Here is a 16,144-nt window from a genome sequence, read left to right as displayed (position 1 = left end):
ACACACACACACACACACACGGATGAGATTTTTATTTGTGTTATGTTTTCAATGGCCGCCTCCCTCTTAGACTGTTGGTTTCACAGGCGCAGGGACCTGGCACATTGTAGGAGCTGAATTAATACCTAGTGAGAGAGGAGGGAGTGAATGAATGAATGAACAACTCTTGCAAATCCACTGGCACACGCGCTGACATTTACACACATTCACATACACATTGGTACGAGCGTTTGTACCTGTCTGCAGACACATCCACTCACGTGTATAGACATATACGGGAATATACATGCACACACACCCAACACGCGGCAGACCCAGTAGTGTAGTTTAGTTAGACTAGTCAGGAGGGTGGGTTTAGCTGCAGTTTCGAGGCTCTGGACTGGAAGTCACAATACAAGGTTCTGTTTGTGGCTCCAGCTAACTCTAATTTATTATGTGACCTTTTGTAAGTAGGTCTTGTCACCTCTCTGAGGTCAGGGGTTTTTAGCTGGGATGTGACAGAACTGGAGTTTGAACCATGGTATGTCTGTGTCAAAGTCTGTGCTTTGAAGGCCTGAGGACTTGCTGTCCAGTGTGATCCATGGACCGGCAGCATCCCCAGGGGCGTGTTGGACATGCAGCATCTCGGCCCCAACCTCCTCACTCAGAACCTCCTGGTCATAAAGAGGCAGAATCACATCGTCATTAAGAGTGCCAGTTCATGAGGAGACTGGTTCCTTTAAAAACAACATGTATTAATTGTCTTGTAGTTCCTGTGGGTCAGAAATCCAGATGTGGCTTAGCTGGATGCCTCTGGCTCAAGATTTCCCGTGAGGTTGCAGCCAGTGTGTTGCTCATGGGCTGTGGTCTCATCTGCAGGCTTGACTGAAGGAGGATTTGCTTCCAAGCTCATGTGGAGTTGTTGGCAGGATTCTGATCCCCTGAGCTAGACTTTTGAGTGGGAATCCCGGCTCTGTCCCTTCCTAGCTGTGTGACTTACAGCAAGTTCCACATCTTAGTGTCCCCGTTCCTTCCTCCATGAAATGGTTATAATAATACCACCTGGCTCATAGAGTTGTTGTGAAGATGAATAAATTCATGTTGAAAGTACATAAAGCAGGGGTGTACCTGGCACACGGTAAGTGCTGTATAAATTCTTGATGTTATTATTTTCCCCCCAAAGCTGCACAGGATAGCACAAGCCTGGCTCACAGAGGGGGATCAATAAACCTTAAGGGGTGGATGGTGTCTGGATGGCAGTTTCCTGATAGAACTTTCAGGGGCATATTAATAGGAGCATGGGCTTCAGGCTGTAGGAGGAGGCCTTCTCCGTTCTGCTCAGAGCAGGCATAGAGCCCTGAGCCCAGTCCTTGGTGCTGCCAACTGGGAAGGCAGAAGGGTGTTGTGACAGTCCTGAGGGGTGAGTGGTATCACCTGGGAGGACAATGGGTCACTCAGAGGGTCTGGCACACCCAGGGACCCGGTGATACCAGAGCATGCAGTGTCTGGGGGCTGCAGTGGGCTCACTGTGCCTGGCATCAGGTGACGTTGCAGGATCTGGTCCAGGAGGCCTCGGTTGCCAGACAGATACTGGAACGCTGCTCTGAAGGCAGCGAGCCTTGGAAGGGTCTGAGCAGGCCAGCGTCCCCAGAGCAGCGTGGCCTGGGGGCTTCCCTGCTCGGCGCAGATTCACAGGACTTCACAAAGGCCGTCTCTGAGAACTTCAGCACCTTCATCCCTAGGCAGCTGGCCTGGCATATTTTTAGGCGATGCTACTTCTGTAGTTTTCAAAAGGTGGAAATGGAAAAGAAAAAAAAAAGCTGCAAATAGACATAATTTTCCCCCAGAAGCTATTTTAGCACGGAAACAACTGGAGAGCCTACTCATCATTTTAAAATGCTTTTAACATCAGCACTGCCTCATGTCTGGCTGTTTACCTGCAAACCAGTGGTACAGACATGAACTAAAATCCCTTGGTCCACTCCCTCTTTTCACAGATGGTGTCACTGAGGCCCAGTCCCAAGGTCACAGTCCCTCAGGGGCAGAGCTGGGACTCAAACCTTCATGGGGAGATGATTTCTATGAGGAACCAGGAGACCCTCAGAAGTCAAGTTAGAATATTTTTGTACTGAGCAGCATCTCTGAGGGGAAGGCCACTTCAGACCTTCTCTGACTTCTTAGAGCTTACAGAGAAGGTGGTACAGAGCCCACCTGGCCCTGTGCCACAGCAGCATCGATAAATTAATTTGTGCATTCATTCATTCATTCATTCATTCAAAACATATTTACTGAGTACTCACTGTGCGCTGGGCAGTGCTCAGGGTGCTTGGATATAACTGTGAACACAGTAGTCCAAAACCTCTATTAGTCATTCATGTATTATTTTATTTAGCAAATGTTTATTGAGGGCCTGTTATGTGCAAGGCACTGTCTTTGGCCCTTGGGATAATCAGCGCCCAAACAGTGAATTTATATTTTAGTAAAGGGAACAGGCAATAAGTGTATTTTTAAAATCAAGTATATTTCCTTTTAGATGGTAAAAGTTATATGGGGAAGCAAAAGCACCCCTAGGAAGGGATCAGCAAGCTATGGCCCATGGGCCAAACCTGGCCCTCTACTTGTTGTTTGTAAATAAAGCTTTATTGGAACACAGCGACACTTGTTAGTTTAAATATTGACTATGGCCCTAGCTGGTTTGGCTTGGTGGATAGGGCATCGGCCTGCGGACTGAAAGATCCCAGGTTCAATTCCGGTCAAGGGCACGTGCCTGGGTTGTGGCCTCAATCTTCAGTGTGGGGTGTGCAGGGGCAGCTGATCAATAATTCTCTCTCATCATTGATGTTTCTCTCTCTCTCTCTTCCTCTCTGAAATCAATAAAAATATATTTTTTAATAATTGACTATGGCTACTTTCATGCTACAAGGCAGAGTTGAATAGCTGTATGACCCACAAAGCCAAAAGCATTTATTATTTGTACCTTTGCAGGAAAAGTTCTCTCCTCTGGGACATCTAAGGGAAAGTGTCATAGAGGCAGTTGGAAAAGTGAGCTTCTTTTTTTCTGTAAAACAGGGTACTGCTCAGGCCACACCCACACTCCAGTTTTGTGCCCCAAGTCATCCCATGCCTTGTTCCTTCAGTTTTGCTGGGATTACTTCCTCCTAAAGTAGGAAACCCACTGTCCGTCGCTCATTTTTCTAGACCTCCTCCCTCCACAGGCCATCAGTCCGGGAAGCTGTCTGAAACTTAAAATGACTCAGATTATTTTCTGAGCAAGAACACACGGGGATTATCACGTTTGTTCCAGATACAGTTTTAGTAAACAAAACGCATGTCTAATGGGACTGTCATTGTCCCAGTCTAATGCCTCTCTCTGCTCTGATGCAAGCATGTCAGGGTCCCCTCAGCAACGGGAGGGCATTATACGGCCTCCTTCACCCATATCGCCACGGCTGGGAGATTCTGCCTGTAAATAGAGGCTTAAAAAGGTACTGCGTTCTCTACCCCCACCTCCTCCAGCATCCATATGTAATTCTAACAGTATGGCGTTTTCACTCCCGTTTCATTTATGTATGGCAAGGACTTTTATTTTTTTTAAAGAAGCATTTTTAGAGCAGGAAAATGACAGCCCAACAAGAAGGCATAACTGTACTGATTTTCAGAAGTGTGGCAATACTGCAGATCTGATGCACAGCGAGGCATGAATCAGATTCTATTAAACATCTCTGGGACGGGTGACACCAGGGTATTATCCAAGATGATTAATTCGCCTTGGTTATTATGGACACAGACGAGCCTGACAAAATTGCATTTCATTCCCCGCTGAATTTGTAAAATCACTGTACATGTAATAAGTTACAGTGCTGGGTGCCCTCTCCATTGGACTGGGTTTCAGGTTTGGATAAGGTACCATTTTCCTTGTTTCGAAACAGAGTCAGAAAACACTGAGTTGAAGGACAGTCCCTTAGCTGAGATGTTCACATATAGGGCGTGGGTTTTATGTGTTCAAACGGTAGATGGTAGGGTGGCCATGTTATTTGTTGCCCAAACCAGGACGATTTTAAAGTGAAAGAGGGCACTGTTAAACATCACCCTAGGCCCTGGCCAGTGTGGCTCAGTTGGTTGGGCATCGTCCCATGGACCGAGAGGTTGCCAGTTGGATTGCCGGTTAGGACACATGCCCAGATTGCGGGCTTGATCCCCAGTAGGGGGCGTGCAGGAGGTAGCTGATCGATGTTTTGCTCTCGCATTGATGTTTCTCTCTCTCCCTCCTCTCTCTCTCTCTAAAATAAATACAAACATATGTTTTAAAAAAATACCCTGGGACAAGAGGCAAAAACCAGGAGTGTCCTGGGCTGATGAGGATTGGTATGTGTGAATAGTGGTCGAGCACACGCTGGCTTTGGATAGTCAGGGCTTCTGGTCCTTGTTTCCATAAATGCTATTCATGTGACTTTGGATACGTCATTTTGCCTTTTTGAACCTCATTTTCCAAAATGGAAAAGATATTTAACACGTCTGCTTACACCTCAGGTCTTCTCTTCCCTTCCTTGGGTAGGGAGGAAGGAATTGTGGTGACTGCCTGTCATGTGTCTTCACATCTGTCTCCTCCAGTGATTCTCTCAGCTGTCAGGAGTAAGCAGGTGGGATCACTTGCCAAAGGCCCCTCAGCAAGTAGGTGTCAGGACTGAAATTCCCTCAGGCCCTCCATTCTTTCTACAGATCCAAAAAACAGTACTCACTGATTATGAATTCTAAGAATCTTCAAGCTTTTGGGGGAAAAAATATTTGAAATACTTAAAAGCATTTGGAACCCCTAAGTCCTGTGTGAACTTAAGGTATTGCCGCTGTTACGCTGTCACTTCTGGTTGTTCAGTGGGCTGGACTCCACAGGGTACAAGAAAGCAGAGGAGGTCCCCGCCCCCTGTCTTCTTCCCTCCCCAGCTCCTGGTCTCTCCGCAGTGGGGACTGGGGTGGTCCTCTGCAGCTGCAGGAGACCCTGGGATCAGGACAGGGTGCAGTGTCATTAAAGGGCCAGGGTCACCCATTTTGCCGACTCATACTGTTGATGGCCTGCAGCTGATGCCCACCACTGGTGCCCACTGATATAGCAGGCTGTCTCATGCTGGCTCTTTTCCATGAGGCACGCTGAACTGGGGATTCACTCTGCAGCTAGTACACCTGCTGACACACCTCCTACTGCTGAGGTCCCCAACCCTATCAGGCTACTGTCTTGAGTGGGGCCCTCTAATTGCCTTCAGCTGTCTGTCTTCCTTAGCTTTCACTTGCCCGTCAGCAACTCCCACCTCTTTGCTTGGCAACCCATGTACGTGCAGATTGCTCTCTGCCTCTCTCTCTCTCTCTCTCTCTCTCTCTCTCTCTCTCTCTCTCTCTCTCTCTCTTCATTTCAGGCAGCTCCTATTATCCTCCATCTTCCAAAACCTCCCAGCGACGGTGTCCTCCTGAGCCTCTCAACTCTGGGGACGCAAGGTGGCTGCTCCTGAGAGCTCTCTCACCAGGCTCTGTCAGGGAGTGCGATGACACTTCCTTTTTGTGCTGTACTCAGAGTCCCCACAAGCTGTGCTCCTGGGGCTTTTCTCACTTGACTTGAAAGTGGGGGCCCAGGATGGGAGAAAAGTCAAATCACCCTCCTACAGTTCCCTCCGTGAATCGTCTGCCTTGCTCTTACACAGAGTTGGGGTGATGGAAATGGATAGTCCAAGTGTCAGTCAGAGAACCTTGTAGTAACCATTAATGGGGATAAAGTACGAAGCCATGGAATAATGAAAATTACACTCCCCAAGAAGACATGATCATTAATTTGTAAATAATAATATAGATCTGAAATAAATGAAGCAAAAAAAATTGAACAGAAATACAAGAAGCAATAGATAAAATTACAATCATGGTGGACATTTTTAACATACCTCTCTCAGAAACCAATGGATCAAGCAGAAAAAGAAAATGATTAGTCATTTAGAAGATTTAAACAACAGAATTAAGCTGGAAATAATAAACATTTTTGCAAATTAACCTTATACTGTGTTACAAAAGAACTTCTCAATGATTTTCAAAGAATCAATATATCTTTCATTCCTTTTAGGGTATCTAAAGAGGAATGAAAGAGCTTTTTTTCTTCTTCTTCTTAGTGGTTTACTATTTTGTTAGCCTTTTCAAAAAAGCAGCTCTTCCTTAGATTATCTAAAATTTGTTTTCTGTTTTATTACTCTTTCTTCAACTGACATTTGGTTTATTTTGTTATTCTATTTCTAGCTTTTTGAGTTGAGTGCTGAGCTCATTTATTTTGTATTTCTTATCTTCTAGTAAATGTATTTAGGTAAAAAGTTATAAACTTTCCATTGTTCATCTCTCACAGGTTTTGCAGGCAGTGTTTTCATTATCTGTAATATCAGTTGTGATTTCCTCTGTAACCCAAAGCTATTTAGAAGATTGCTCTTAAAGCACCTAAGTTTTTAGGAGCATCTGCCTCCCTTCATTATTTTTTCTGCTCCTTTGTGCTCTACCTTCCTTGTTTTTTTTGTTAAAAACTAGGTTAGTGCATTTAGATCCTAGAGCAGTGATGGCGAACCTATGACACGCGTGTCAGAAATGACACACGAACTCATTTTTTGGGTTGCTTTTTCTTTGTTAAATGGCATTTAAATATATAAAATAAATATCAAAAATATAAGTCTTTGTTTTGCTATGGTTGCAAATATCAAAAAATTTCTATATGTGACACCCCACCAGAGTTAAGTTAGGGTTTTTCAAAATGCTGACACGCCGAGCTCAAAAGGTTTGCCATCACTGTCCTAGAGTGTGGTCTGTATCATTTCAACCTTTTGAAAAGTTCAAGATGATCTGTGTATCTAGTACATGATCATGTGTTTAAACTGTTCCATGGACATTTGACAATTATATGTATTCTTTAAATATTGGGACAGATCAAGAGGGGAAATTATGTTATGCAAGTCTTCTATCCTTCCTGATTTTTGTCTGATTAATTTGTCCATTTTTGCAGAGATGTGTTAGTGGTTTTATTAAATCCTCTTTGTACTTCTAAAAGTATTTTACATTTTATATTCGTGTCGTTTATTAGTCAACATAAAAATTTTTGTCTTTCAGTTCTTCTTAGTGGATTATATCATTTGTCAACTTAAGTATTCCACTTGGTCTCTGTAATGCTTTTTGCCCTGAATTGTACTTAATTTGTTATTAAATTTTCCATTTTTGCTTTTTATTTGCCTGATATATTTGCTAATTTTTAGCCTTTTGTGTCATTTTATTTTATATGTGGCTATTATAAATCTCATATAATAGATTCATTTATTTTAATCAAAATATTAATTTTTTCTTTTAATAATGGAATTAAAACATCAATATTTATTGTTATTACTAATATTTAGTGTTAGTACTGTCATTTTATGAAGGTTTTTATTATCATGTTTCATAGTTCATTACTATTTTTATTTCTTTTCAGATTTTTGTTAGATTGATTAGATTCTATTTTTTCCCCTTTCTTTTTGTTTGTTTGTTTCTCCAATGGTGTGGAATTTCTTTTTCCCCTTAAAATTTCAATAAATCACTAATAAATTCAGCAAAGTTTGAAGTATAAAATCAATACACAAAAATCAGCTGTGCTACTATACACCAGCAATGAATAATCCCACAAGGAAACTATGAAAACAATTTCATACATAATAGCATTCAAAAGAATAAAATCTGTAGGAATAAATTTGACCAACAAAGTGAAAAACTTGAACACTGAAAACCATAAAACATTGCTGAAATAAATTAAAGAAGACCTAAATAAATGGAAGGGTATCCCATATTTGTTGATTGAAAGATTTACTATTGGTAAGATGGTGATGCTACCCAAGTGATCTACAGATTCAATGCATTTCCTATCAGATTTCCACCAGCCTTTGGGGGCAGAAATGGGGTAACTGATCCTCAAATTCATATGAATTGTAAGGGACCCTGAATAGCCACAACAATCTTGAAAAAGAAGAACAAAGTTGGATGGCTTACACTTCAGAATTTCTACAGAGCTACAGTATTCCAAACAGTGTGGTACTGGCATAAGGATAGACATATAGAACAATGGAATAGAATTAAGAGTCCAGAAATAAACCCTAATATCTAAGGTCAATTGAACTTCATCTAGAATGCCAAGACCATTGGATAGGAAAAGAGCAGGCTCTTCATCACACAGTGCTGGGACAACTGGATAGCAACACGTAAAATAATGAAGTTGTACTCTACCTCATGCCATATACATGGGCCCATGACCTAAGTCTCAGGGCTAAAATCATAAAATTCTTAGAAGAAATCATAGGAGTAATTCCTCATGACCTTGGATTTGGCTGTGGATCTTAGATATGACATCAAAAGCATGAACAATGAAAGAAAAAATGGGTGAACTGGGCTTTATCAAAATTAAAAACGTTTGTGCATTAAAGAGCATTACAAAGAAAGTAAAAAGACAGCCTACAGAATGGGAGAGAAATATTTGCAAATGCTATATCTTATAAGGGTCTAGTATCTATAATACATAAAGAAGCACTCTTACAATACAACAACAAAAAGACAAACAACCTAATTTAAAAATGGACAAAAGACTTGAATAGTTATTTCTCCAAAGAAGACATGCAAATGGCCAAGACACATATGAAAAGATGCTCAACATCATTAGTCATTGGGGAACTACAAGTCAAAGCTACAACAAGATACCACCTCACACTCACTAGGATGGCTATAATGAAAACAGTGGGCCCTAAGTGTTGTCTGTGAGGATGTGGAGAAATTGGAATCCTTCCTGAATTGCTGGTTGAATGTAAAATTTGAATGGTTTCTCAAAAAGTTAAACATACAATTACCATATGACCCAGCAATTCCACTCCTAGTTATATAACCAAAAGAATTGAAAACAAGGACTCAAATGTACATACTTGCTCAAACCAGTACTATTCACAATAGCCAAAAGATGGAGACAGCTTAAATATCTATAAATGGATGTATGGATAGACAAATTGTGGTATATACATACAGTGGAATATTATTTAGCCATATAATGGAATGAAGTAATGATGCATACTACAACATGGATGGACCTTGAAAACATTATGCTCAGCGAAAGAAGCCAAACACAAAAGGTCACATATTGTATGGTTCCATTTACACACAAAATAGGTAAACTATCCAGAATAGGTGACAGAATGCAGATTGGTGGTTACCAGGGATTTGGGGGGCAAGGGAATAGGGAGAAATTGCTTAATGGGTGTGGGGTTTCCTTTGGGGATGATGAAATGTTTTGAAATTAGATAGAGATAATGATTGTAAAACATTGTAAATGTACTAAATGCCACTGAGGTGTTCATTTTAAAATGGTAAATTTTATTTAATGTAAATTTTACCTTAAGAAATGGTAACAAATGTATTTAAACTTATATTTTTCCTTGCAATATCAATAATTGGTCAGTATCTGTAATTTTCTCCTTTAAGAATGGCACAACTTCTAGCTGAAATCCTCAAGGTTTTTAGTTTGTGATCATTATTAAATTTATAATCCCATACCTCTTCTATTTTAGGAATCTTTATAAAATTGTCACATTAAATCCTGCAGTTATCTTAGGAACAGCTGCTTTTTTCAGCTCACCACTCCTAGAAATCTCTTGGGTTTACGTTTTTTTCTCGAAGTTCAAGCTTTGAGTATTTGTTTCAGAAATAATTATTTAAAAGAATTTATGTATTTTTTACTTCCTATCGTTGATTTTTCTATTCCTTTGTCATTTTATTTTATTGTGGTAAGTGAATGAATTTATTCTGAGAATTTTATAGAACATACACTTATCCCTGCAACGGGCTTCTGGTCCATTGGATGTTCTCAGAGTTCTTCCTCTCCACCACCTCCCCAAGAACAGAGAAAGGGCTACCCTCTGCCCATTTTCTACCCTGCCTTGAGGAGTCATTGCCTTCAATATTTTTAAATATGTTTTTATTGATTTTTATAAAGAGAGGCAAAGAGAGGGATAGAGAGATAGAAACATCATCGATGGGCTGCCTCCTACACACCTTCTACTGGGGATGTAGCCTGCAACCTGGGCATGTGCCCTGACTGGGAATTGAACTGGTGACCTCTTGTTTCCTGGGTCAACACTTAACCACTGAGCCACACTGGCCAGGCTGCCTTCAATATTTTATTAACACCCTTCCTCCTAGGAATTCTAGGAGAAGGCTTACCCTTCTCTGACCCAAGGGAAAGCCACAGGCCATTTGAATTCGTCCAGCATTCTTCCCTCCCTGGATTGGTGCAGGAAAAACCCAATAGCCTCCTTCTCAAGTCCCCTTCTATCCCAGCCACATTGCTTTGCTTTGAATCCCAGAGTTGATTTGGAAAGAGAGAAGCGCAAATGGAGGAATTGAGGAACAAGGTTATTGTAGTAGTCGCATAACCCATATCTGCTTGATATGGAGCTCTCTACCACCTTGCGTGTTGGTAACCTCCTGGCCCTGACATTTGCCTCAATGCCTTCTCCCCACAACTCACTCCCACAAAGAACAGTCAGTTATAGTTTTTCATGGACCACTTCCATGAAGTGAGGAATGCTGGACTGAATCAAACAACCTGAGTCTTACCCTTGGGCCAGAGTCAAGAATAAGCTTTCTCCTAGACAGGGGATCTTCATGGTCAGCCAATCCATTCATTTTCTTACCACTATTTCTTCTGGCATTTGGTGAGTAGATCGTTAGTTTATTCGTTCACTCGTTCATTCATTCGTTCATTCGTTCGTTCAGCAAATAGTTCTGTGCACTTGTTACATACCAGGCACTGTTGAAGAAACTGGAGATAAAACAATGGCAAACCATATGAAAACCTCCTCCTTCATGGAGCTGACATTCTAGTGAGGGAAACAGATACTAATTAATAAACACAATAAATAGACAAAATATATTGAATGTTAGAAGATGGCAGTTGATGAAAAGGAAATACTAGAGCATGGCCGATGTTTTGCGATTTTAAATTGAACAGTGAGCATAGACTTCATTGAGAAGGAGATGTTTGAGTCAAGGCCTAACGGGGCAATGGAATGAGCTGTGTGAATATTTGCGAGAAGCATGAGCTAGGGCAGCGGTTCTCAACCTGTGGGTCGCGACCCCTTTGGGGGTTGAACGGCCCTTTCACAGGGGTCGCCTAAGACCATCGGAAAACACATATATAATTACATATTGTTTTGTGATTAATCACTATGCTTTAATTATGTTCAATTTGTAACAATGAAACTGGGGGGTCACCACAACATGAGGAACTGTATTAAAGGGTCGCGGCATTGGGAAGGTTGAGAACCACTGCTCTAGGTAGAGCAAACAGTCAATGCAAAGGCTCTGAGGCAGAAGCACACCTAGTTTGCCAGAGTGGCATGAACAAGGAGAGTGGTAGGAGGTGATGTCAAGGAAGTGAAAGGCACAGAGGTGGGAGTGGGGGCACTAGACCAGGTAGCTATTCTAAAGACCCTGTTCGTACTGGGAGTGAGAAGAGTGCCACTGGAGGGTGGTGAGCAGAGGAGCGATGTGATCTTACATGTTAACAAGATAATTCTGGCCCCTGGGTGAAAACAGACCGTAGCATAGGTGAGGCAGGGCAATCCGATAGGAGACTACCATAAAGAGGATGATGGCTTGGGCCAGAGTGGTCACACCTTAATACTTATTCCAAAGATGGAGCCAGTAGGGTTTCCTGAAAGAATTGGTGTAGGATGTGAGAAGAAGAAAGGAGTCCAGGATAGCCCCAAGGCCTTTGGCCTGAGCAACCAGAAGGCTGGACTTGCCATTAGTTGAGGAAGGGAGGACCATGGATGGACAGGTTCTCTTTTGGACACATTAAGTTTGAGAAGTCTATTAAATGTCAAGCAGAGGTGTCATATAACTGGGCTATGTGCATCTGCGATTCGGTGGAGAGGTTCGTGCTGGAGATAGATTTGAAGACACGTGGGTCAGCAGCACATCGATGGGGTTTGAATGACAGCACAAAGGACGGAGTGTGCTTAGAGGAGAGGTTTGGAATCTGAGCTCTGTGACGCATCAACACTCATAGGTTGGGGGGAAGAATGGGGACCAGCAAAGGACATGGAGAGGAAATGGCTTGCGATTTAGGAAGATCAACATGTGTGGTGCCCCAGAAGCCGGTGAAGAAATTTGTTCCCAGGAGGAGGGGGGTCGACAACTAGGTCAAATGCCGCCAAGAAGATCAAGGTGGTCAGGTGGGGATGGAGACCTGACCATTGGATTTAGTAACACAGGGGTTATTGGCGACCTTGCCAAGCAGTTTTGGTGGACGGTGGGATGAAGATGTGATTGCAGTGGGTTTGTGAGAAAGCGGGTGGAAGGGAGAGACGGCTCTTTCCAGAGGTTTCCCTGTAAGGCTTTGCTAATAATTTTAGCTTCTAGAACTCTTACAACTCGGATCCCTTTCTTCATTCTCGTGAGGACACTGGTGCCAGAGAGCAAATTAGGCACCATTGAGTGCCTGTCTCTGACTCAGGGGAAGTGCGAAATGGGAATCTTGGAGTGTGGGAAAATGCTGGATTCAGAGTCACAGACCTGGGTGTGAATCCCACCCAAGACTCACTAGCTCTGTGACACCTCCACTCTTTAAGCTTCATCTTTGTCTGCAAAATGGAGAGAATCACCACTTCTTTGCAGAACTCATACAGATTACGTGGACAGTGCATGTCGAAAAGTGGGTCTGGTGCCTGGCACACAGTAGGCGCTCAGTATGAGTTCGTAGCAGAAGGGTTTGGTCTTCAGTTGTCACGCATTTAGGGTTTGATTGCATTAGAAGGAGGCATGTACTTGTTTGCATGTCTAATTATTTTTAAGTGTGCTAATTGCCTCTTTAAATGAATTGTCATAACTGTGTTATTCCAATATTTTTATACAACATATGCTTACATTTGCAAAAGGCTTCTGGTGGATTGGGCCAGTTCCAGTGTGCTGAGGTTTTGGTTTTAAAGTGAAAGGAATGGACTTATGCAGCCATTTAGTATCCACTGGACACGTGCTATGTGCCAGCACCTGTTCTGGGTGCTGGTGGGCAGAGTGGAAGGTGGGACATTGACAAACATGAACAATAGGTCACGTAGGGACTTAGAATCTGTCAGGAGGGATAGATTTGAAGACATGTGGGTGAGGTCTAAATCTAAAGCCTGGTGCACTCCCCCATTTCATGTGCTCATTCAGCACCTTCTAATTGAGCACCTACTGTGTGCCAGGCGCACTGGTGACAAGATAGCCTTAACCCCTACCCCCATGGAGCCAGAGGTCTGGGGGACAGGAGGCAGCAGAAAGTAAGTCAGAATCAGACATAATTTCAGGAGGCAATGATACTATAGGGAGCACATACAACAGGCTGCGAGGGGGGATGAGAGGAGGGGAGTCTTATTGTAGGATGGGTAGAGGGCTGGGGAGGGCTTCCTGGAACTCTTGTTTTCTGAGTTATACGATGCCGGTGGCTGAGTCCCATCTAAAGAAAATCAGCCCCAGCCCATCTCCATGATTAGGCTGAAGGCAGACCACCTCTTGGTGCACAGACCAGTGTTGGGAGGCATTAGGAACATTCACAGCGGGGAAAACAAGTGCATGGGCTGCTGTGTACTCACTCTGTGTCCTTGGAGAAGTTTCTTAACATCTCTGAAACTCCAGGCAAACACAACAACAACAGCAATAACAACCAACACAGAGAGCTGGCTATGTTCCAGTGTCCTGAGCAATTTGCACGTACTGATTTATTTGCTCTTGATAGCAAGTCTGTGGTATGTACTGTTATTACCCTCTTTTCGCATATGAAGAAACAGGCACAGAGAGGTTAACTGACGTGCCCAAAGTCACACTGCTAGTGCACAGAGAAACCAGAATTCAAACCAGGCTCTCTGGCTCTTAACCGCTTGCGCCATGCTGCCTCCTGAACAACAGGGATGGTAACGCCCACCTCCAGGGCATCATGAGGGATAGGTGGGATGCCGACATGCGTGCTTATGGCATCTATCCTAGGAACTGGCTCATTCATCCATTCAACTAATTGGTTTTGAGCTCTTTGTGCCAGGTTCTGGAAAACAGGACATACAAGGACTGTCCTGGCAGAACTCACATTAAACATTAAACAAATAACTAGACGAGAAGTTAGTTAGCCACAAGGTCGATGAGTGCTTCCAAGAAGAAATGCAGGGCAATCTGGGGATGTACTATGGGATCTGACCTACTCGGGAGAGTATTAGAGAAGACATTTACACCAAACCTGCTGAGTCATGAGTAAGAATGAGCCAGATGAAGGGGGAGCAAGGGGTGGGGCAGAGAATTCCAGTAGAGGGAATGCTCATCATTTCTTTCCAACGTTGTATTGGAACATCCTGGTCTGACTAGCAATGAGGGGGAAAATGAACAAATCACGATCAGAAAGGGAGGTTTCTAGTATGGCTCCTAGCTTGTACTCCGAGGAGAAAGTTTGTACTGTTCAAGGTGAGAAAGACCAGGAGAGAACCCAGTTAGGCCGGGTATTGGGAGCACATAAGAGAAAGTCGTCCTGCTGCCCTGGAAAACCACAGGCCTGGAGTCAGAATACTTTAGCTCTATTTCCAACTCATATACTAACCTGGGGTGAGCCACTGTCCTTCCATGGTGGATGGTGGGATGAGTAGTTCTCCCATCTGTAAAATGGGTGGGCTGGGACAATGGATTCACGGTGGGCTGTCGTGGCCAGATCTGGCGGGAAAACAGAGCAGGTGAACGGGAGCAGGCCCCACCAGGAGGGCAGGTGTTGGTACGCAGACCTTCTAGCAGGAGGCTGCACCCATCTGGGGATGGGGCAGGAGCCTGATCAGGGGCCATCTTGTTATCACCGTTGTTTTTGGTGCTGTCGAGCATGTCCTGCACTTATAAGTCACTGACCCTTGACAACGTGCCCTTTGAATGTTCTAGACCTACAACAGCCAGAACGAGAGCAACGAAGACTATGAGATCCCCCCGATAACACCTCCCAACCTCCCAGAGCCGTCCCTCCTGCACCTGGGGGACCACGAAGCTGGCTACCACTCGCTGTGCCACAGCCTCGCGCCCAACGGACTGCTCCCTGCCTACTCCTACCAGGCCATGGACCTCCCGGCCATCATGGTGTCCAACATGCTGGCCCAAGACAGCCACCTGCTGTCGGGCCAGCTGCCCACGGTGAGTTGCTGTTTCACCATAGTTCCTGCCAGTTCCAGCAGGGAAGCGGGTTGGCAGGGAAGCAGAATGTTAGTGCCTTGATGAGGACCCTGTGCTCGTGTGCAGGGTCTGGGCTCTGGGTTGCTTGCATGGGCATCTGCAGACTATGGGGATGGGCATGGAGGAAAGTGGATGTCTTCACACTGCTCACTTCTGGAACCCTGTTTAGCATTCTTTGTATTCTTTTTAATAGTATAAACTACCTGAATTTTTATTTTTATCAGTTTTATTGAGGTCTAATTCATATGCCTTATAATTCACCAATTTAAAGCGTACAATTCAGTCGCTCTTAGTATATCCAAGTTGTGAAGCTGTCAATACAACCCACTTTATGTTTTTGTTTTTTTTAAAACCTGAGTGAGAAATAAAAGGAGAGAAAGGAGGGGGGGAGGGAAGAAGCCAACTCAAGATCCACATTTTATAATGTTGGAGGTCTGGCTAACGAGCTCGGTGGAAATTGATGCTCCATTTCTTGAGGAACAGTTTTCTGTGGGCCCATCAATAATGCAGGGCCTGAGCTTCCTCTTCTCTCTAGGAGAACTGAAGGTACCACAGCCGTATGGTTTTCATTCCACTTTGACAGAATGCTTATACCTGAGCTGCTTGGCAGCCAATTTCCTAACAAAAGCTTCCCCCACCCCTTTAGACTGTCCCAGTTGGGGATTTATGCAAACACGGGCCAGGGTAGGGCTGTGAGTGCAGAGGTGAGGATGGTTGTGGTTCGGGGCCACGGCGTCACAGGCCTTTGGTGATCGATGGCGACCATGTGGAGCCGTGTGCGCTCCGGCCTCCTACAGACTTGCCTTAGATCTCAGCTCCGCTGTCACACTTCAGTTCCCTGGTCTTGGAATCATCACAGTGCCCACCTCCTGGCTGCCGTAAAGTGTACCTGAGATAGCGGAGGCAAAGT

The 16,144-nt window shown here is 43.8% G+C and overlaps 1 protein-coding gene across 4 annotated transcripts in view; it reads left to right on the top strand.

The window, feature by feature from the left end:
- TOX2 (TOX high mobility group box family member 2) overlaps positions 1-16,144 on the top strand; it is a 112,917-nt gene that overhangs the window by 59,434 nt on the left and 37,339 nt on the right. For all 4 annotated transcript variants that reach the window (XM_070420910.1, XM_070420908.1, XM_070420911.1 and 1 more), the window contains exon 3: positions 14,950-15,195. In XM_070420910.1, the coding sequence (XP_070277011.1) occupies positions 14,950-15,195 (246 nt within the window). The remainder of the gene's footprint in view (positions 1-14,949; positions 15,196-16,144) is intronic.

Source organism: Myotis yumanensis, unplaced genomic scaffold (assembly GCF_028538775.1).
Source record: "Myotis yumanensis isolate MYYU_CA2020_CCGP unplaced genomic scaffold, mMyoYum1.0.hap1 SCAF_7, whole genome shotgun sequence".
Classification (NCBI taxonomy): Eukaryota; Metazoa; Chordata; class Mammalia; order Chiroptera; family Vespertilionidae; genus Myotis; species Myotis yumanensis.
The sequence above is the reverse complement of the archived record's forward strand: the minus strand, read 5'-3'. Positions and strand labels throughout refer to the sequence as shown.